The sequence below is a fragment of the Zonotrichia leucophrys genome, chromosome 6 (assembly GCF_028769735.1).
Source record: "Zonotrichia leucophrys gambelii isolate GWCS_2022_RI chromosome 6, RI_Zleu_2.0, whole genome shotgun sequence".
NCBI classification, from domain to species: Eukaryota; Metazoa; Chordata; class Aves; order Passeriformes; family Passerellidae; genus Zonotrichia; species Zonotrichia leucophrys.
Genome location: NC_088176.1, coordinates 24,044,598 through 24,067,946, shown reverse-complemented (window position 1 = coordinate 24,067,946; position 23,349 = coordinate 24,044,598). Strand labels below are relative to the sequence as shown.

The 23,349-nt window shown below is 41.1% G+C and overlaps 1 protein-coding gene across 1 annotated transcript in view; it reads right to left on the bottom strand.

Annotated features, from left to right (window-relative positions):
* The window catches only part of LOC135449980 (L-threonine ammonia-lyase-like), a 28,664-nt gene that overhangs the window by 1,466 nt on the left and 3,849 nt on the right, over positions 1–23,349 (bottom strand). The window contains exons 2-10 of the mRNA XM_064717522.1: positions 19,584–19,926; positions 15,567–15,683; positions 14,428–14,669; positions 10,274–10,439; positions 9,751–9,847; positions 8,800–8,875; positions 8,038–8,163; positions 6,652–6,819; positions 6,282–6,339 (exon numbers count right to left, since the gene is read on the bottom strand). Coding sequence (XP_064573592.1) covers positions 6,282–6,339; positions 6,652–6,819; positions 8,038–8,163; positions 8,800–8,875; positions 9,751–9,847; positions 10,274–10,439; positions 14,428–14,669; positions 15,567–15,683; positions 19,584–19,926 — 1,393 coding nt within the window. The remainder of the gene's footprint in view (positions 1–6,281; positions 6,340–6,651; positions 6,820–8,037; positions 8,164–8,799; positions 8,876–9,750; positions 9,848–10,273; positions 10,440–14,427; positions 14,670–15,566; positions 15,684–19,583; positions 19,927–23,349) is intronic.

The following is a 23,349-nucleotide window of genomic DNA, read 5'->3' as shown; positions in this document are numbered from 1 at the left end:
CTATTTGTTTGTCTCTTTGGAATGCAAATTAGATGCTAATTTTTTCTTCTTTAAAAAAGTGGGGTTTAATGTCAAGAGAAGGACAGTCATAGAGGACAAGAAATAATGAGGAAAGGGGAGAGAACACAATGATTGGGAAAAGTATCTGAGAACACCAATGTACCCAACACCCATTATCCATCCCCTGCTTCATGTAAAATCTCCAAAGCTTTGCAATCATATCTTCAAGGGGACAGACACATCTCACATGGAGTCTGTAATTAAAAAAGTAAGCTTCTTCCTCTTCCAGAGCAATCATGCCTGTTTTGTCCTGAGCAAATCAATTGCTGCTCCTGGAACCAGTCTGCATGTAAGAGATTCAGCCTTGAATGTCTGGTAGCAAGCTGTGGTCTGCCCTGGGACCAAGCATGGGGAAGCATTTTGATTTATGGCTAATTATCCTCTCTGCCCTTTCCTTTCTGCTCATGATGGAAACCAGGCAGATCTCAGTAGACTGGAGCCAGAGAGCTTGTGAGCACGCTGGATAAACACTGTCATTCTGTTCTAAGCATGCACCACAAGCAGCAGCTGATAAGGGAGATACTGAGCTCCAGTGTGTCATAAAAGTACTAACAGCAACAGTAGTGATAAAAAAAAAACCCAGAAATTCACCTGATTTTTCACAGTTGTCAAAGAAAGGAATAGAGAACATTTGGTCCCAGCAGGAGTGAAGAGAGAATCACACAGCACCTCGGGGCAGCTCCAGATCTCAGCAGCAAAGGCAAGAATTTAGTTTCTTGCTTAGATTAAGCCAATTTATACTGCAGTTTTACTTTCACAAACTTTCTCTCTTGCTTGCTTTGCCTGGGACACATAATTTACGCAAGTGTCCAACAGAGCAACCCTCACATTCACAGGGTGTTTATGGGTTATATTTTGTGTGGGAAGCAGAAGCACCCCAACGCCCATAGGAGGTTGCATAGCTATCAATGACCTAAGAGTAAGTGCCCCAAAATGGTCTTATTTAAGAATAAATTACAAATCCTATTGCCTGATCTTTCTTGTACACCAGACAAGGTAACTTATGACAACTAGAGAAAAATTTACCTTAAACTTATTTCATACTGATAAGCCCTCAGAACGATACATGGGATTTTGGAACCTGCAGAGTACTAATTGGCTGCAGGGCCAGCTGTGCACAGCACACCTTGCTTTTCTCTGTATCAAAAACCCCACAAAACCACCAACAGAGTGCATTTTACAAATTTCTCTCCTACATATCATATCTTTGCTGGATTAATTAATTAATTAATAAAATAATTGTCTGGTCCAGTAAGACCATTAAAATAACCAGACAGATAGAACCTTTTACTGCATTTAGGTTCCATTCCCTGTGACAGGTAATCTAAAGATATATTTCAGCCAAGGGGTTTAGTCAGCCCGTAAGTTTTTTTCAGAGCAGGCCTACAAGTTAAATTAAAGACAGAAGAGATTTCATTGAATACTGATGGCTTGTGGGGTTTATTTTATGACTGGAAATTATTGAAGAAGCAGGACAAAAGCTAAAAAAGAATTAAAGGAAAAAAATTATAAGAAGTTATTGCCATGCAACACCAAAATCCAGATGCATAAATCCAAATACTCTTTGGAATTACACTGACTTCAAAGACAGGAAATTTCATAACTTCACAAAAGGAAGAAATATGCAAAGTTCTGTGCTGAATAGGGTGGAGACCTCTACTCCCTTTTAACTGCAAGATCTCAGTGGGGACACTTCACCTTTTAGTTCATATTTTCCTAGATTTTAAAAATTAATTTGGCATATCTGTCAGCTCCCTTATGTCTACTATCTGTAGGCTGTGCGTGCAAATAAAAACAGTGGGTGGACATGCTAAGCCAATGTTAGAGAGCAGAGGAAATGTGAGCTGTGCTGCTGAATCAAGAGATTTCAGTCTTTTGTGCTTTTCCAGGCTCTATGTAAAGCTAATCCTAAATAACCAGTGCAGTCCTTTATGTCTTTGAATCATCCATTGAACCTTTCTATTCTACTTCTTTAATTCTAGAAATCATATTATTAATCTTAAGTATGAATAACTTAGTATTCATGATCTAAGTCTTAGTATTCAGGCATCTAAGTCTTTTTGCATAACTCATTATTTATGATACACCACATTTAGCAACATTAGAGGTTTGCTTGCATGAATGTTCAAGTTAAGAATGAAAACTTGATTTATATATACTGGTTTCTGTTCTGTATTTAGAAAAAGGGGTTTCTTTTAAAATAATCAACAACTGGGCAATTTTCTGAATTATATTTGGTAAACACCCAGTGTAGATTACGTCACATTACAGATTATTTGGTAACATCAGCTCAGCTGATGGTTTGGGGATCAGCTGCCAGATCGTCCCCGTGGTCAGAGCAGTGGAATGCTTGAGAAAGAGAGCAGCAGCTGACAGCCGGTTGTGCAAGCTGAGCCCTTATCTTTTGGCACTTGGGGCACTCAGGTGGGTGAGCACGAGCAGGAACAAGCTGCAGCCCTTACGTAAGGCAGGTAATAACCCACAGGAACACTCAGACCCTCCCAGGGCAGCCTCTCCTTCTCACAGGCTGCCCTGTGCCACAGTCTGCTGGGGAATGCCTTAAAGAACAGCACCAAATTCTTCTGGGGAGCCTCAGAAGAAATGGAGTGTTGAGCTTCCCACTCCCAGTGTCTCCACTCTGCAGTTGGGGATGGAACATGGAAACAGAGCCTTGCCCAGGGTCATGTTTTGGGAATGATAGCACCTTTCTGCATCCTTCTGCACATGTGAGCTGCACAGCTGCCTGCTCCTGTGTATCTGCCTCACAGGACAATGACAGGCAATATGTTGGCAACTAGGGACTCTAATCCAAAATATTCTCTTCCATCCTTTACAGAATGCAAGTTGGCCCAAATTAGTTTATTCAAATTGACCAGAGCAGACTGAAATAATTTATTGATTTCTGGCCTGAGGGGAATGAACTGCATGAGAAAAACAGGCACTATGCTACCCAAAGCCAGGAATTTCAGCACCACTGGGAGAATGTGCAATGTTACTGAAAAGAAAAGGAGATATTTGATTTATGATTCAGCATTCTCATGCACAGACAGAGAAGTAGTGTGGTGGATGTTCTTTTCACAGGCAGTCTCTTCCAAGTTCCCCAAAACTACAGCACAGTGAAGCTCCCAAGAGGCCTGAAGTGAACAGACCAGACAGCCCATAATGCCAGACAGGAGTGAGCTCAGAGGGAGCACTGACACCCACTGAAAAGCTGCTGGGGCAATTCACAACCTTACAGAACCCTCCTGGACCTGCCAGTTTGACTATGCTGGAGTTTCAGTGGTGAGAAGACTTTTCTAGAAAATTGATGAGCTCAAGGAAATTTTTTTTTCAACTAGGTTGCCCGAGTCCAAAAATTATACACTTATTAAGCAGGCAAGCTGCTAAACTACATCATAGCAAAGAATGTCCTTACCTTATTAAGTTGCTTATTGATTTTGTCCATTGACTTCTCTATGAGCCAATAGTATTATGAAATTAAAGGGTCTTAAATGGTTTTAAAGCGGTTTACATATGGAGGGAATTTAAATGATAAATTGTTCCAATCGAATCTGAGGAATATTACTGATGGAGAACAGAGAAAGTTCACAGAAGCAAGTTGTAGCTTCCTCCCATGATTTGGGTAGTCCTTTAGATATCTGTATCCACTTAACTGGTGATATCAGATGATTATTTTATTAGCTCAGATCTTTTTTCTGCCTAGATATTCCCAGTCATCTAACCTCCTTCAACAGGTGTAAATGTGAAGCTTACCAGACTGGTTATTTGTCTGATTTGCTAAGAGTTATCTATTTCAATGCAGAGACTTTGGAAGTAGTTTCCTAACCAGTCAGGTAAGACTGAATAAGGGTGTATTCCTCTGCAAGAAAGAAATCCAGAACGAGTCACAAGGGAAGAGAATCTAAACTGGAGGTATGAGCAGGCAGAATCCTAAAGAAACTCCCATAATATTCCATGAAACATAAGCAGCTGATCCCTCTGCACAAGGCACTTCTTACTCTAATATAGACACATTCCTTCCTTATTTTTTAGTAAAGAAAAAAAGTCATATTTGTGCCAAAAAAGTTTTTTTTTTCCAGAAGTGAAGATTGAACACAAAATTTCATTTTAGAAAGTCCTTCCTTTTTCATGAAACCAGACTATCAACAAGGATCTTCTCACAGAGTGTTCCAAGTGTGCACTAGATGAACAAACACTAACCCAGAAAAGCATTTCACTAGAATGAAAAAAACCCAACCAAAGCAGCTCTGTCAGCCTGATAAGTGACTAGAAGCCAAGTTTCTCTCTGTTAGAAATAAAAGAGTACATCTAAAAGGATGATTAAATACTGAGGCAATAATCTTGACAGGACAGATTTAGTGTTTCAAATCAGCATCTATGCTCTCTGCTCTGTTCTGTCAAACACCTCATCTACATCCACAGTCAAAAGTACACATTAAAGTCAGAATGAAATGGGTATAGCTGCAATGCCTTTCTTCTTATTACTGCCAGTACAGCACAAGGTGGTAATTTTGGTTCTTGATCCAGGTCTAAATTCGTACCTTATTTTATGTGCTGTAATTTATACTACAAATGCTTAAAATGTTTTGATGACACAGGTCTTTGGCTCTTAGAAACAACAAAGAAAAAACTAAAATATCCTTCACAGATCTTAGCTTTACTCTGAAAATAGGTATTTTTTCCTTGTACCTGGATAGAGCAAATTCATTTTGATGCTTACATATAAACCCTTTTTGACTACACATGTTTTGATTTTCAAAGAAAGCTTCACAGTTCTCTAGATATCAGCAGATAGAGATGCCTGCAGAGGTCTGTATGTCTGGGTCACTACTTTGTACTTCACATCTAATTATGCAATAGCCTCTCCCAGACTGGTTGAAAGCCATAATGCAAATCCAATATCCAATTAAATTATTCAGGGATGCAAATTCCTCCCTTCAACCTTTTTGTACAACACTGTCAGATTCTTGAAGTGAAATTACACTGTTTAAAGTGCAGAGAATACTATATAGCACTGTTTTCATTCAGGGCCTGTATTTACTAAAAACTGAAACACCAAACTAAAACAAAACAAACAAAAAAAAGAAACACCTAAGACAGTAGATTTCATTTGATTTGCTTAATAGCATTAGTAAAAACTACAAGCCTCACTCCATAAAAATGGCATTGAAAACTTTAGAAGAGTTACAGGCTTTATTGCATCTAACCTTCAGTGAAAAGCATTTCCAGAGCTAAGCTGGTCACTCAGAGGGGTTTATCCACCTCCTGCACCTCGAGCAGTGAGTGTCACACTATCTCCAAATCAGCCAAAGCTGGCCTATCATTATGGCACACTGCAGAACAATGCGGGTTAAGTCCTAGATGCTTGAGAGTATTGATGATATCATGTACCATAGTGATCTTTAATCTGCCTCTTCTTTATATCTGCAAGTGAAGATATTGAGCAGGCTTTTGCATCCAGGCGGGAAATTAAATTTAAAGGCAAAATTCAACAAGATTGCTTACCCAGTAGCTTTTCTGCACCCCAATTATGAGCCTGATTAGCAAAGATCTCTAATTTGACTTCCACCTGGGGTTTCACAAACTAAGTCAGGTTGGACCTGGACAGCAATAGCATGAAATCAGTAGGACCACACCTTTGCCAAACCAGTTGAAATAAGAGATGCATCATGAGAAAAATGGTGCTTTTAAAAGACACCATTAGCTGGTAGCACCTCTTCACTCTTTCTGCATCCAATACTCAACAAAAGGATAATGGCTTTCCTCTGTGCTCTGGGTGGCTAAGAAACAAATCTGAGTCCCTAGTTTAAAAGGGGAATTCCTTAAGAGTAAGGGTGTTCTCTACATTGCTTTAAGGCAACCATGTCAGACAATTACAGCCAGCCTACACAGCTGGCTCTTCAAGTTCTGGATGGATGCTGCAGCTTGCTCACCTCCTCCAGCACCTGCCACACGTGTCAGGAGGGTTCCTACCAGCAGCAGTGCCATGCAACACATGGAGTACCTCACCACAGTGTTGCAACAGCAAGTCAAACTGGTCCTGTGTTATTTATATGCCTGCTAAGTGCTTGGCAAGAAGCTGTAGAACACAGAGGAAATAATCTCTGACACTCTGCACACTCTGCTGGACTTTTTCAACATAAGCATAAAGAGACAGGGAAACAGAATAAACCAGGGGAGGCCAGTACTGTCAGAGAAACTGAAATTGCATCTCCTCTTACCTCAACAGTGAAGAGCTCAGATGTCACAAATGTGCGTTCTTGTCTGATATCCAAAACTCTAGATCAAATAAAGGACAAATTAGAGATCACAACAATCCCCTGTCATTGCAAAACAGTTCCTGAAAGTGTTTGGAGAGTAAATATATTTCCTTCTTTCTGAATTAGACACAATTCTATGCCACAAAAGTGTTTTCAGACTGGAACAAAAATCAAGGAAATAAAAACTTTTCTGCAATATAACAAGGAAAAAACCTTTGAATAATGAATTACTTACAGACTTGGCTTCACAGATGTTTGGAAACGTTTCCCAATCTTTAATAATCTTTGTGCTAATCTGTGATTATATTTCCCAACTATTAGTCTGATTTACCTTGCTTCCTCCCGAGCCAAAAGCTCCAGTAGCTTTGACATGTCTCCTGGGCAGTCAGAAATCACAAGGGAAAATCTGCACACTCTGTTATCCAGGGTCAGGGCGCGAGCGATGCACTGCTGCAGCAAATGTAATTCCAGGTTTCCACTGCATATAACAACTGCCACTCTGAAAACAGACAGAAAAACAAGAGTTTTGATTAGCACTTGCCTGTGTAAAGGAACTGTAAATCATAAAGACTGTGCCAATATCAGCCTAAGGTCTGCTAGAACCTCCCCTCAATAAATATTACAGATTAGAGGGCTCCTGCCTCAGTATCCATTGTGAGCAGGTAGGGGAGGCCTATAATTTGGCTGCATTAGTTGGTCTGAAATGTTGTTTTCATTTCACATTTCCTGGAGATTTGAGTTTTGTTAGAGATTATTAGCTGGGGAACTGTAGGTCTAAGTTGCAAGTTTTAAGAATTTGACATAATTCTCACCTGGAAGTTCTAAGTTTCAGCCTCTTACTGATCAGACAAAATGTATGTTCAAGGTTTTCTGTAACCATTGATTAAATTCATCACAACCCTGAAAAATGAGTGCAGAAATGTTTGAAGTGCAAGTGAAGAGCCACATGATTAGTCTATGAAAATCTCTCTGCAGAGTCAAACCTAGCCTCTTTGCATTTTCCCTTTTACTTTAGCTGTACTGAAATGTGTTGCTGCTCTGTGTGCACTGCCAGCCTCTTCTGAAGAATTGTCTCAGCAGTATTTTAGTGTGCAATCCTCTGCACTAGAAATCTTACTTTGTCTTGAGGGCATGTATGTTTAAATACATTCTGGACTGTGACCTGAGCCAAGGCTCAATCCACTTAAGTGCTGAGTGCCCAGGCTGAGAGGCCAGGCAGCACTGGGCCACACGCTGAACACCAGGCACAAGGATAATCCCTCTGGGTGTGTGCACAGCTCTCAGGATGGGAGGCAGGTGCCACTGGGTCACTGCAGCAGGCAGCCCAGCTCTGTCCCACCACAGCCAGGGCTGCATTCCACAAGTGGAACAAGAGGAGACAACAGGCTGACAAGGGCAGGACACTGTCCTGGCAGGTGCAACAATGCTTTGTGGAGTTGTAACTGCCTTTCCCCAGGTATCTGAAAATCAAGGAGTCAAGGGAAAAGACAAAATGTGTCAGGTCTCCAGGCTGGCATCTGTCTGGTTCAGCACAATCTTACCACCTGTGACCAGTCCATTCAGGCTGAAGTTTCGGCCACCAATGAGCCCCTTGCCAGTTCAGGGGCAGGAACTGCCTGGTCACCCACAGAACAAGGACATGGTCACTGTTTGCTAGGACCAGGGTGCTCAGTCCCATGTTTCTGCCACAGTTCCCTGTTTGCAGCAGCTGCTGTACCTTTTACCCTTCAACTCAGGCAGCTTCCCTGCCACCAGTGCTGCAAGCCCAATGGCCCCTTCTGCATCAACCGTGGCTCGCTCGTACTCCAGCAGCCTCAGCATGGAAATGAGGATGTCCTCCTCCCTGAAAGAGACACCTGGGTCAAAACAAATCAAAAGAGCTCCCAGAAGCAGAAGACAACACATTTATGGGTAACTGAGTTCTTGCCATCCATCCAGCTACATGTGATGCCAAGGTGGTGTTACAGAATGCTGTGCTGCTGGGGGTGAATGTACATCTCAGACTCATTATTAACTGAAAGACACGGTGGCTTTTGACTAGAAATATTACCCAAATCCTAGTAGCAAGTATATCCCACAAATGTGGCCTTGTGAAGATTTAGAAGAGGTTTGCCAAGGGCTGCCTTCAAGTGTTGTAGAACACAAGGACAAGTTTTACATCCAGAGCATGACCAGGTAGTGCTGGCAGGTGAAATTTTGGCCAAAGGGTGAGTTTGGACAACACTTTCAGTCATATCACTTAGTTTTAGGTAGTCCTGTGAGGAGCTGGGAGTTGGACTTGATAGTCCTTCATGGATCTCTTTCAATTTGAGCTACTCTGTGATTTCTATGTTTTGTGGGTCTGGGTTCAAAGCCTTCAAGTGCCCCTCTTGGAAGGAAAGGTACCCCATGCCCACACTCCCACAGTCTGCATGTTGCATTTTTCACATACAACAACGTGCATCCAGTATTAATAATTTCACTGCTTTTCTTCACCTACCTCACAGTAACAACTTTATCCACAAGCTTCCCAGTCAGCTGCAAAGAATTGCTGCCAAAGCAAACTCCACTCACATCTGCAGATTTCAAAAGACAAAAATATGAAGTTGGCTGCTTTAGACATATTTAACATTTTTTAGAGTCCTGGCTCATTTGTGCCCTTAATGAGTGCAGCACACTGCTGTTACATGACCTTAAGTTGCTTGATTTTTTCATGTGACAGAAATGTGTTTGGCAATGAAAGAACAACTCTCACAAGATTTTGCCATTTTGGACCCCTTCAAGAAACTTCTGATACTTCACTGGCATTGTTGCAGTGTGGGAGTGACCCTGCAGCCCAGTGCTTTTCACTGTTCAAGGAGGATTGAAGTAGAGGAGACCCAAGCATGGCACTGGGCTTGTTCGCTCCAGCAGCACAGCTGGCTAAGAGTGCAGACACAGGCAGAGCTAACCAAGAGAAATTAAAAGTTTCTTAAAAAACTCCCATTTAATCCAAAACTTCCAGAGATTTGAACATCAGGCAAACAGGATTAAATTGCTTAACAGATGAGGTTTTTTGAGCAAGTGATAAGGAAACAACTCTACCACTTATAAGCACTTTTGTTCTGAGTGCAGTTTTGTGTCTAAATGTTTAAGCACTGCATCATTTTCCTGCCTTTTCCACAAGAGCTTTCCCATTGACTTCACTGGTTTAGATGCTGTGTGTGAGCACAATGTTCAGATAAATAATCTCATATTTCTAAGTATTCATGTGCACTAGAAATAATATTTTACCCCATCAGGGCGTGGGGGAAAAGGTGGCAGAATTTGGTCTTACAGCTTGAACTAAATTGTAACTCTTCAGAGAACTTCCTTAAAATATGTTTGAATTGAAATAGTAAGAAAATTATACAGTTGGAGAAATCTGTCACAACCTTTATTTTACCTCCAAAAGAATACTGCATTTTCTCACCTCCATAGAAGTGATGATTGTTGCAGGCCTGGTCGTCATTTGGGTGGCCAGCTTTTAAGGACTCTTGTAATACTGGGAAACTTTCAGATTCAACTCCCTGAGGAAGAGAGAGGTTGTCACTTTTTAATTGAACCAGTTGTAACAGAAGTTATCACCAAAGTAGACAGACAAATCTACAGAAATTTCCTCTTCAAATTTACAATCAATTTCAAGTGTCAAAACAACCATGCTACCACTAAACTTATTCTGTGGCTTACTTAGGACCAAATTTTTCCAGTAAGAACTTATTTCAAAACACAGAACTGGATTTTATTTTCTTAGGAAAAGTCTTCCCACACTTTTCTCTTAAATCCAGCCAAACAGCTAAGGGACAGGAACTTCCCTGGTTCTTACAGGGTCTTCTCTGAGGCAAAGCCCATGGGATCAGAGAGTTCCTGCCCCAGCATAGGCAGTCTCTGCAAGTGTCACTAGATACCAGTGTCTTTTGTAAACAGCAATGCTCAATAGGTGAAAGGCAACTTACAATTACAGAAATATGTGGGTTGAGGTGTTTGAGTGCAGCAGCTGACCCTGCCAGCAAGCCACAGTGGCCTCCTGCAGGGAAAATCACCGCGTCCAGCTTTGGCACCTGCTCGTACATCTCCAGCCCCACGGTCCCCAGGCCTGACAGGTACACAGCACTGTCCTCCCTGCGGAAGGAAGGGCACACATCAGCTGAGGTCAGGGCAGGAATAATAATTCCATCTACTACTTTCAAGATCTTGTTCAGCAGAAAAAGATAAATGTGAGGGGAGGAGGTGATGCAACAGGATGGTGCCATGAGGTGAACCACAGCCTGCTCCTGCCCACTGGGAGAAAACCTGTGCTATAGACAAGCCTCTCAAAGAGTCTTCAGAATGAAGAGCACTTAACTCCCATCATCATCAGGGGTTTACACAACTGGCAGGGAGAAGTCATATTTCCATTGCCATCACTTCCTTCAGCTTCATAAATTTTAGATGCTGCAGCCTAAACTCTGAGCTAAGCCTCAAAAAGGAATCCTGTCTTTACTTATCAGTGGATTTAGTGTTTGTGATGAATGGAAATTTTCATGAGATTTAAGCAGTGTGTTCAACCTCACAAATATCAAGGAGATTGCTAGAGCTGTCTTTCCACAGTCCACAGCCAATATCTGATACCTTTCCATTAAGGAAAGCCTTTAGTCATGCCAAAATATTTACTGGTAAAATACTTTTGGGCAAATGTAGTATAAATAATAGGGACAAGCAGCATCAAAAAAATGAAGAAAACTCCAGTATACTGTCATGACTGACCTGGATCTATTTCTAAAAGCTGGTTTGCATTTTATTTACAAGTTAGCAATGATGTAAATGTAGAACTACATGTAAGAAAAGAAATATGAGCTCTCTGTACATTCTGCTTTTTCTGGCAAACAGAATTGCAGATCAAATGGTTATACTTGATTTACTCGACCCAAGGATGTTTGGGCACTAGGAAACTGTTTTTATTAGTGTATCTGTTAGACAGGCACAAAGAGGCTCAGTGTAAGAGCACAGAATTCCTGCAAGGAGGAGACCAAGGCCCTTGAGAAGCTGCCTCATAGAAAATTCTTCAGGGTAAGGGTCTATATAACCACATAAGAAAGGTTTGGATTAATGAACTGCCACTCCTGTAGCACAGCCAAAGACAAAGGCAAGAAATCATAGTGGAATGAGTAACTGAATCCTTGTGTTTACTGTCCTTATCAAGATACTGATGGAGTTCTCTCCTCCTCCTTATATGTGACAAAATATATCATTGGCCTCCTGAATAGTTCTGGGGACTTATTCCCAAATAAGATTCAGATCCAGGTTTGTGGAGCTACCCCTGCCCTGGTTACATGGGGTACAAGGGGACCTGCAAAAGTGAATGAAGGCTTGGGATATTCACTGAAGGAATAAAGCCTCTCTAACAACTGAAAACTGTCCAAATGAGACTGCTCTGAGCATGGAGAGCTGTTAGCAATTGGAATCAGTATTTCAGATCATCATGTTTTCCTTGATAACATCCAGCTGAAACATCAGTTCACTGATCAGACATCAGCTCTTATAAGAAAGCGGGTGAATTTCTTTGCATTGTGACTCATAACTTTTGCTTTTTGAAAGCAAAAAGTATATGCTATTGAGGCAAAATGATGGAAGAGGGCAGATAAATCTAAAGACTGGAGACTGAAACAAGCATTTTTGAGCCAGAGCCAGAAACTTGCATGTTTGCCTTCTGAAATGTGTGATACATCAGCAGTCAAAGATGGGCTGTCAGGCTTTAGTTTTCCAATGAAGTTTTGGTGTGGCAGCTAGAAGGCTCTTTTCCTGTCTGCTCCAAGGAAAGAACTCAGTCTGTTGGATAGAGTAACAGACTAACCAGATCAGAAATAATCAGGTTTGATCAGCATTCAGATATAGAGTTACACAAGAAGAAAATGGGCTCTCAAGGATGGAAGATGTGTAATTCAATCTGCAGCACCCTTTCCTCCCTGATTCACAAAGGAATGTTTCTCACATCCTCACAGAGGGACTGAGTTAGTTATTGGCAATAGTCACACTGCATTTATAATGAGGTCCTGAGCCCCTGTAGTTAGTAAAAATTTCAGGGCACCTAGGCAGCAATTAGGGGGACTAAATGATTGAATTCCAATTTGAAAAATCACATTTCCTTCCTGGGATTCCCCAGGAAGTTGCAACCCAGTAAAAAGTGTCCTCCATCTATTTGAATTCTTGCATGGTCATTTTCATGACACAGAATTTTAATTGCAGCCAGCAATGGGAAGAGCTGACAGTGACACACCCAGCTGCAGGCACAGCCCAGCCCAGTCACGTACCCAACCCTCTGCCTCAGGAAGGGCAGAATGAATTCCTGGGTGAGGAGACCCAGAGACCAAATTGCTTGGGATTGCATCCCAGCTAGAATTAAACTGGAATACAATGACATTTTGCAAGTTACACTCTTGGGAGCTCAGCTGGTATTTTACAGCTTTGGCGAGCATCAAGAATGTGTGTCAGACACACACTATCCATAAAGGCACACATTACACTGGGAAACCTCTCCAGGTCTACACCTAACAAAATATTTTTCAGATATCCCATTATGAAAAGCCTCACAATTCAAGTGGGGGGTTTCTCCTTTTTTTTTTTTTCAGTGAAAAATTGCATCTGTGAGGTTTTAGTTAAACACAGTCACAGATTGAACAACTTGTTTCTTGTAACCTGAAACCTGAAATAAATCAGAGTGCTTTAGTATTTTTACTGGTAGCGTGTACATTCAGAGTTCCTCAGTGTTGGATGCTGAAGTTCTACACATGCATTGTCCCTGGAGCTTCATGAACCTGGAGAATATCTACCTTATGTAACTGAAATCATTTTTTAGGGATGAGGGGAAGATAAAAGATCAAATTACAATAAAATAATTTAGTTCTTTTGTGTGAACGTGATAGTTGATGCAAGCCAGCTGGAGGTTAATACATCAATTGAAAAATGGCTGACAGAAATTTGGAAATCACCAAGTTAGGGAAAACTGTGGTTTTCAAAGGAGCTTAAAAGTGTTTAAAATTCATTGGGATCCAGGGCACCTCATTCCCCATTGAAAATCGCAGTCTGGGACCAGACTGTGCCCAGGGTGCAGACCAGGCTCACGAAGCAGCCCTGTGTGTCACTGGCTGCTGGCAGAGCTAACACAGGAGTTGTTTGTAGTACTGCCTTCCCAATACACCAGCTGGGAAAGAACTGAGGACTTCCTCTGTTCTGCTCATTCTGGGATCTTCCTCCCAGGCAACATCCCTCACCATTACTGTGTTTGAGGCAGCAGTGCCTGGGAGCAGGAGGGGAATGGGCACTCCCTGCAGGAGATGCCATGCAAACACCAGGAGTGGGATGAGGCCTGCACAGAGGCAGCAGTGGTAGGGGGACAATTCCAGCTCAGGGTATCAGAGGGACCACTATTAACAATTAACCCCTCTGTGCTTTTGGAAATCTTTCTTGAAGAAAGGTAAAAAAAGAAAGGGGGCAGGGCAGAGGGGGCATGCATAAGAGGCTACAGATTAAAGAGAAAAGGAAAAAGGTAGGAGTTCTAAGAGTTTTTGCCCATCTGACGTTTTTGTTAGATCTGCCTTGTCCAGTGACCTCAAATAGTTCAAATTTAGATTTATGCTCATCCTTAGCTACTTAAAACGTATGTGTGAAGTACACTCTCAATCATTGTTTTTCAAGATAGTATCAGTTTTGCTCCTCACGCCAGATATGTGAAAATCTTAGAGCATTAACCTCTTCTTGCTCCACATTTTCCCACTGAACAATTTGCATTAAAGATTAACTTTTACCCACCTAACTTCAAACAGAGAGACCAGAAATGAACACCAGCCTAAATGCTTTCTGACAGAGTTACTGAAGAATTAAACTATAGTCTCTATCATATTAGGTCATAGAAATCAGAGTTTGCCTAATTGAGGGGCAGAGAAGTGTGTTTCATTTTGGTCTCCATCCCCAGCTGTTACAGAAAGACACGATTTGTGCCTGGGAACACGTAACTGTCCATATTCCAGGTAAGAGGAGGGTTTGGATGAGCTGTGACAATTTTAATGAAACTGTTTTTACAGAGCTGTGCAGGATCTAGTGAGCTCTCTCTAGCATGCCTGCTGTCACTCACTCTTCCAGGTAGAGGTATCCGTTCTCCTGTGCCAGCCTCCGCGCGTGCAGCTGGGCGTCCTTGCCCGTGGTGCCGTAGGAGATGACCATGGCGCCGTAGTCGCGGCACATCCTCACGCGGGCCGGCGCCGTGCTGGTGCACAGGATCACGAACACGGGCACGCGGAGCTCTGAGGCGTGGTGCGCAACAGCCATGGAGAAGTTGCTGTCTGAGGCCACGATCACCCCTTTTCTTTGCTGCTCCTGAAAACAGGGTTGTAATTGCACGTTAGTGTCACATAGCTGTCCCCTATGATCCTGGATCATTCTAATGGTATGGCTTCCTTTTTTCCCTTTACTAGCTGATTGAATTGTGATGTTATGGTACACTGTATGCATGGCTGGTGTGATCTCAGGATTGACACACAAAGCTAAAACAGCACAAGATCCATCCCTGTGCCTGCACTCCTCTGGGTTCAATTCTTGTTCCATGGGAAAGAGCTGAAAAACTCCAACTGATCACAGAAGAGCTGATAGCAGGTCCCTCAGAGCTTACATCTCTGCTCTGCCTGTATGAAATTATTTAATTTCTGCTTCCTTTTAATAGAAGATTTCATTCGTATTATTACGAAAGGCAGGAATAAGCACTGCTCTGGGCTGCTGTCTCATGCCTATTGTAACAATTACTGCAGAGACTCCTATGACAATGGCAATAACCTCCTATGACCGATGATAAACAAGCTATTCATGTAAGAAAACTGAAATTCATTACAAAATCAATTGGTGATCTAGATCTTTGTCATCACTTATTGTAATTCAATTTCATCATTGCTCATCAGTTTGGTGGTTTCGACACATCAGAACTACAGTACACATAAAAACACTTGCATCTTAATGCCATAGGAAAATGCTGATGTTTCCATTTTGCAAGCTTTTTTTTCAAACATTAAGAATTTCACTGGTAGATCAGCCAATTGTAATAAAGTAGTATTTTACATTCAGACCTATCTCTGTTCACATGCTGCGTTCAGTACAATGATTCTAAAGACAAGAAACACTGTGATTCCCTGGAGATTAGAGACAAGTTTATCTTCAACTCTGCTCCATTTTCATGAAGCAGAGCTACTCTGCTCCTTTTTGGATGCTGACATTTTGCTGTACCTGAGGCAATGACATCAGAAGGTAAAGTACACCTCGTTCCTTCACAGACCCCGTGTACTGGAGGAACTCCTTCTTCAGGTAGATGTCCATTCCATACTGCTTGGATAGCCTAGAGTACTGGAGTAGATAAATAATATTATGTCAATATATCTACTGCTAAGAAAAAACTTCCACACCCCATCAGCTGCATGTTGAGAAATGAATTCTACTGCTATATATGGGCTCTAAAAGGCAAAATTAATCCTCTGGTTCTTCATTCACAACAGAATATTGTTACTTACCAGGTCCTTCTGCTTTATGAAAGTGATTCTCAAACTCACAGCAGTGAAATATGGACCACATGCCATTAAGAACTCTGAAAATAGCACTTGCTTTGGATCTTACTGTTCAAACACAGGCATTAAAATAAATATTTTCAATTACCTAAAAACCCACACTTCCAGCACTTGCCAGAACTGGATATTGACTACCCAAAAAATAAGCTCATCATCTAATAGATACAAAGGCCATCAGAAACTATCTCCTTGAGCCCTATTATGGCTCTGCTATGGTTTCTGCCACTAATTCCCCATTGAGTGTTGTCTATTTTGCATCCTAAGGCCAGTAGAATATTAGCAAAGACATTTCTTACGCAAAGAAAAATGGAAACAATAAAAAACAATTTCCCAGGACTGCAAGTGTAAGCAGCAGCTGTTTGGAAAAGCTTAGTGTTTGGAACAGAAATGATGCCTGAGCTGAGGGGAATTAGCAAGCACATTACATGTGATGCACTGCACTAGATGCACTGCACTAGTGCATGATTTTAAAAAAATTTTAATGGAAAATATTTGTTAAGCTTTATAATAAGGCACTCCCAGCATGTATTAACATATTAATTTCCTATTATCATATTCATTAAGCCCAGAGTTTTACACAAGATAAATTGTGAAATAGAGCTGCAGTAAGCCTGTGGGTGCCAGCTCCCCAGGTTTATTGCAGCTCTATTTCAGAATTGGCTCCATCTCCTCTATTGGCTGCCAAAGCAAATGAGGCCCTGGTGATTTAGGGGATCAAGTCTTCATTTAAGATAAGTCATGAAGTGAGACAGATCCAGAATCAGCACGACAAAATATTTCTCTCAAGCAGTATCTGGCAGTGTCACACACACAATGTATAGTGTACACACTAATAGGCACTGACACGGCTTTCAGACTGCAGGACTTTCCAAGTGCATTTATATAAACTAAATATATCTGAATCAGACACTTCCTTTCAAGTATGCAGTTAAACTACGTGCTTCAGGTGAACACTTCAAGGCTTTTTAGAGGATTTCCAAGCATGTGTTTAAGTTCCTCACCCATAGGTGGGGCCAGATTCTCTGTTTTGCTTCTGAAAATCCTGACATAGGAGCTACCACTTGCTGCTCCTTTGCAAATCTGGCTGCAGAAACTGAAACGATGGAAAGTGCTTAGCACACTAATAGGATAATAGTTTATATCCTAAACATCCTAATCTATGAGAATGCCTATACAAAATAGAACAAAAACATCATAAAAGAAATGCTGCTAGTGCTCCATATACCAAGCTTGTTTTTGTAGACAATCTTGGATTCTAGAGTGAACAATCAGAAAAAGGATTTAAGGAGATGAATCCTGTGCATAATAAAGTTGTTAAGCCTCTTACATTTAAAACTGTGTCATTAAGTCTCTTTTCTACAGGGGTGGCGTACTTTAGATAGATATTTATCTTTAATTTTGATAGTCAGTATTTTAATTCTTTAGGTTATCCTTTTTGTCTCCCTTTAACTGAGGATTTTTTCATATAGCCTAAATATAGCAACTACTTCTAACAAAGCAGGCATCAGTGCTATTTGCAGTTGAACTGACCTGATGTGTGACCTCCTAAGACTCATTGAACCAGCCTGTAAGATTTCCTTTGAGTCACTGTGATCTTATCTAAGGACCACAGATACCATGTGTAAGGTACAGCACACAGCACATCCACCAAACTAACACAACACAGCCCTCACAGCTCCTTCATCAGTAGCCAAGCCAGGTGTCCAGCTTGATGTCAGTTCTTCATTTTCCTATGCCTACTACCTCTTGGACACGTTACAATTCACTCATGATGCCACATCTCAGCTCCAAGGCAAACTCCTGCCTAAGGAACCAGGATGCTCCCTCCATGGTTTTACCTGCAGATTAGGAATTGCCCTCTGCAAAGTGTTTCTCCCTTCAAATAATTAAATGGATGATAGTCACACTCACTGTTTTAGTCTAAACAAATATCTCTGAAAGGGACTCTTACCTCTACACAATGAGTTAAAACAAAGGTTTTCTGTGTTTTTCTTGACACCACTCTGTGCTTTTGAAACAGTGCATGAAATGCACTAATAACTTCTCCAGGAACATTACTTTGAATAACAACAGTCACGGGTTATTTTCACAGTAAAATATACAGGTTTTTATATGGGTATAGGTTTTCCACTATTCTGATAATTTTTAAAGCATAGTTAATAAAAAATTACTAAAGTGAGACAGTTTAGCTTGAAACAGTAAATGCAGAAAGGGGATACAACTGGGTTGCATAAATCTGCCAGGGATAACCAGGAGCAAGGAGCTATTTAAGTTGAGGGGTGTCATGGTTTAACCTCAATTGGCAACTAAATATCATCCTACTCCTTCTCATTTCCCTGCCCCTGTGCTCTAGGCAAGATGAGAATTGGAAGGGTGAAAGTGAGAAATCTCATGAGGTGGGATAAGAACACTTAGTAAGAATAAATAAATAAATAAATAACAACAATGTAATTAAAAGGAAAACAAAGATAAATAAGACCCAAGAGAGACAGCTTATGCAATTGAAAACAATTGCTCATCAAAAACCAGGCCCTGAGCCTCAGGCCCCCAGCCAACTTTCCCCCTAATTTTATTGCTGAGCAAGGTGTCATATGGTATAAGATGTCCCGTTGGTCAGCTGAGGTCAGCAGCTCCAGCTGTGCCCCCTCCCAACTCCTTGTACATCCCCAGTCTTCTCCCTGGTGGGATGGAGTGAGGAAGAGAAAACACCTTGGCTCTGTGTAAGAGCTGCTCAGCAGTAACAAAAGCATCTCTGTCTTATCAACGATATTTTCATCACAAATCTAAACCACAGCCCCATACCAGCTACTGTGAAGAAAATTAACTCTACCCTAGCCAAAACTTCCCTGCATTCCAGCCAAATCTTTTGTGCTACCTTACAGCCCCAAACTGTCTTGTGCCACATCCTTTGACACAAGAGACACTTCAGTAATGTGCTGAGAGTGTGATTTGGGACTGCTGCTAGAATTGCCATTTGGCAAGGACACTCTTTTCACCCACCAAAAGGAAAAGAGATTACCCAGAGAGCCCAGAGTAGCCTGCTTGAAGAGCTCCCAATGGTAGAAAAACACTATGAAAAAGCACAGAAATACAGCACAGCTTGCCATTGTACTTCTCTTCTGCTTTAGCAGACCTTGCACATTGATGGGGTCCCTCAGTCATTTCTACACCAACGACAGGTGCACGTTTGTGTGCATCCTGATTTTGCTGAAGACACCTGCGGGAGAAATATCTGGCTACAGAACAGATCCAGCCCTTCCTGGTTGGCCTGACAGAAGGCAAATCTCTACCTTCAAACCCTCCAAACAAGAGGGCTGGTTCCAAACCAGACCCTCCCACAAGAGTGCTTACCCAAGCACTCGTAGTCTTGCCAGCTCCAACTCAGGTCCCTTCTAGCAGGAGTTTTTCACTGGCAGCATAATACCACAGTGCATTAGGTCTATGCCTAATGTGCTTTATCCTTTGTTTACAGGCCACTGCAATCTTTGAGGATTTAGGTTAGTGTAAACAGATAAGAAGAAAATTATTATTGACAGTCAAGTACAATTAATATGAACATGAGTCTTCTCACACAGATCTATCTGCTGCAATTCACACACACCCTTTCTTCATTTCTGATTGACTTTCATAAGGAAAATGAAAAGAAACATTGAGAGAATGCAAACCCATCAAGATTCCCTACCATGCAGGGGGTTTTCTGAACACCACACTGGATTTTGAAGGCTGCTGCACTAATGTCTTCAAACCGAATGAGCCTGTTACAGCTGGCCAGGCTGGTCCTACTGCTTGGCTGGGGGATGCAGGAAAGGGCATCCCTGAGTAACTCCTCATTCCGGCTCACTATCTTCATTTCCCAGGTCTTCACATCCCCGTTCAGGTAATCCTCCTCACCAAAATCCTTCAGTCTCTCGGGGTTGATAGAGGGTGGCTTCTGCCCAATAAGGCCATTTCTTACAGGGACATCCTTACAGCAGTGAAGATCACAAACTGCTGGGATATCTTGTTTCTTTATTTTATTGTCATCCCTGAAAACGAATAAAAGAAACTTGTTAGAAAGGCTTGGATGATTAAAGGTTTGAGATTTAGCATTTTGGAAGGATGCACATCTCAGCTGCTCTTTGCAAGCCTCAAACAGGCAGAGTGAGTTTGCTACTGACATAATACCTACCTGCAGGTGCACTGAAAGATACTGTAACCTTCCAGCTGTTAGAAAAGCCACATAAATAATTCAACATGTGGGCAAACTGTGAGACTGTCCTAGCCAAGAAAATAAGAATATATAATCTGTGCTGTCTTGACAGCCAGACCTTCCTTAGTACTCAGTATTCAACCAGAAATGATCCTAGTTGAGTGCTTCCAAAAATTTTGGAGTAACTGGAACTGTATTTTCTGTACACAATTCTATCTTTTTCAAAAAAGGCAAGGAGCTGCTGCAGACCATTCCCATAAACTATAAATAGCAGTCACAAATGCCACTATGTTGTACACATGCTCTCTGTCCTTGCATACTTGCAGAGTGTACTCTTGACAGCCATCAACTGCCTCGTGAAGGGAAGCAAATTACTTTGATAAGGTACAATAATTATATCCTCCTACAGAGCTAAAGAATTAGGTCTTCTGATCTGTGGGTTAACATTTAATGGGCAAATATCTGTGTAGATATGACAGAAATATGATGGCACAAAAATCTCCTTTCCCAAGAAACACACAAGAGAGAGCACTGCTAGAAAAACTTGCAGAATTTGCTACCTTCAATTGCCTGACTCTGTGGTCCACAGCGTTCAGCCCAGAAGGAACTCTGTACTGTAGTGCAGGATTCTGCAGCCCTACTGACAGATAAATGCAAAGCTTCTAGGAATTCTAGGAATTTGGAGATTATTGTGGGGAAAGGGAACATTAAGCAGAAGACCAGTGATTTGGAGAAGAGCTGATAGCACCCCTGGTTTCTGACTGTGATTAGACAGATGGTACAAGCTCCTCTGCATGACTCACTATTAATCTATTTGGCTGAAATGGTTTTCTAAAACCAAATGTGTTAAATCATGTCAGACATTCCAGCATTATCCCCAGCAAAAAATATTTACGTTTTTTCTAAAATAATTTGGGTCTAAGTTTTGCAGCTATCTGTCAACAGGACTGGCTAAAGCACATTTTACAGCAGCGATCAACACCATAATATGCTTTGCAGCAACTTCCAAAGGAATTTTTAAATATTTAGAAACATCTGTTTTTTGAGCAATTGCCCACTTTGGGCATCATCCATTTCCTTAGTGGTATCAATAATCTGTGCCAGTAGCTCTGGCTCCCATTACACTTCCAATTTTTCCACTGAGGAATTCACATAACAATAGAGGCAACGTAAAATGTTTTGATATTAGAATCAAGTAATATACCACAGCATCAATCATTCTGTATATCCTCACAGGACAAAATTTTTATAGCAAGATCCTCTCTCTCTAAAATTAATGAGAACACTAATTTTCTAAGGTAAATAAAGTATATACACATTTGTAACCTCTTTATGTTGAAACTTGTGATCTAAAGTATTTTCCCAATACTGTATCTTAAAGCTGATACAGCCTAACACCAGGCATTCTGCTTCAAACCAAGTAACTTATCAAGGAGCTCTGTTCCATAATTTTCTGCATCTCTGCCCCACTGGGGTCAGACAGCTGGAACACTTCACAAAGATGTTAAGCTTCCAGTGTAAGCTCGGGTGCACATTAGTCTGCTTAATGCAAAGCTGAGAACCAGATCAGATTTCCTCCCTGTGAACTTGTTACAGCACAGCCCAAAATACAACTGCAGCAGCAGCACCCAGGAGGCCACAGTAGAGTCCATTCCATGCCTCTCCCTTCCAAAAAACTGTTTTCCATATCACAGATTCCCATAACCACTCCAAAAGGAAGAACAGATATTATATTATAACAGTCTTATTTCTGCACATACTGTCTAAAATGTTTAGCAAGCATTAGCAATGAATTATGTTCTTACACTGGAAATTATTTTGAAGGGTCTATGTAGGGTAAAAAAATTAGGCAGATCAAAAATTTGTGAGTTTATGAGTCAAATTTTTTATCCAACTGGCATTTGAGATGGAAGAACAATTCTCATTTTTCATTGCATCTGTTGCAATCAAAAAGTCTATAAAAACCCCCAGCCATAGATGACCACAAGAAGTTTATCAATGAAACAGGATTCTGTGAGAAAGTACAAGTACATGGTAATGCCTCATCACACTAGTGCCATCAAATATTTGTATCTGCAGGTAGACTGAAATGGTACATTGACTTTTTGCCCTAGTCTTAGGTTTCCCATTTTTGGAGAAAAAAAGGAGGCAAATAAATCAGATTCTCAGTCCTTAATGTGCAGTACCACTCCCATGACCATTGAGTATCGGCTCAGGACTCCATTGTGACCATTGGAAAAGAGGAACAGAAATCAAACAGCTGTAAAATATGTATAAGCTTTTCAGGCTTGAGTTTGGTTTAGAGCACATCTGAATTATTACCATCTCAATATCTAATATAAAACTATCATACATTTGCATCTGAAAAGTCAACAGTCTTTTCATCAAGGGGATATCATTCTATTGTATATATATGTATTGTATTTTTTTCAGAATAAATTTGATTCTTCTTCTACACTCACATGTCTCATTTTCACTAGGGAATGACATTTTCCCATACTGAGCCCACCTGGATGTGGCACAGACCCTCCTAGAGCTCTCAAACTCCCAAGATAAACAGTGGGCTGAGGTTTGATCACATACCACAAACGGGGAATTAATGGCTCTGTTGGGTCAAAAATGTTTGTTGCCTCAAAAGCATTCCACATGCTTGGCAGAGATGTAGATGGATTTCTTCTACAGGCAGCAAAGCATGCAAGTGCTCACACAAACCCAGCTCGTGACTTCTCAGGCACAGTCACAGAACACAGCCCCTGCTCCAGCAGCCGTGCCCACCGGCTGAAGATCTGAGCCAATATAAACCCAAACCCCAGCATCATGAAGCACTGCTCCTTTCAGATGGAGCTTTTCCTTCTTTGGAGCTTGCCACAAGTTTTCATTAAAAGGTCTGTTTATTTCCAGACATAAAACAAACACCCAGCTGGCAAGCTTTGTTACATGGTTATAAATTACAACATTTTACCTTTAAAGTGATTAGTAAAAGCAAACATGAAAATACAGTTTATAAACCTACTTTTTCAAGAACAGCTGCTCAGCATAACTGGAAAAAAAAAAAGAGAAGATCCATATGCAGACTTTCCATAAACAATTAAAGCACAGGAAAAAATATCATTTGTTTAAGTAGAATGCTTTACATATTTTAAAATCTCAAAGTCAATGCAAAAACAGTGTGTACCAAAACGTACTCCTACAATAATAAAAAGCAACAACTTGGAATGAATCATTTTTCTATTTCCAGTTTGTTTTTTTGAACATACTG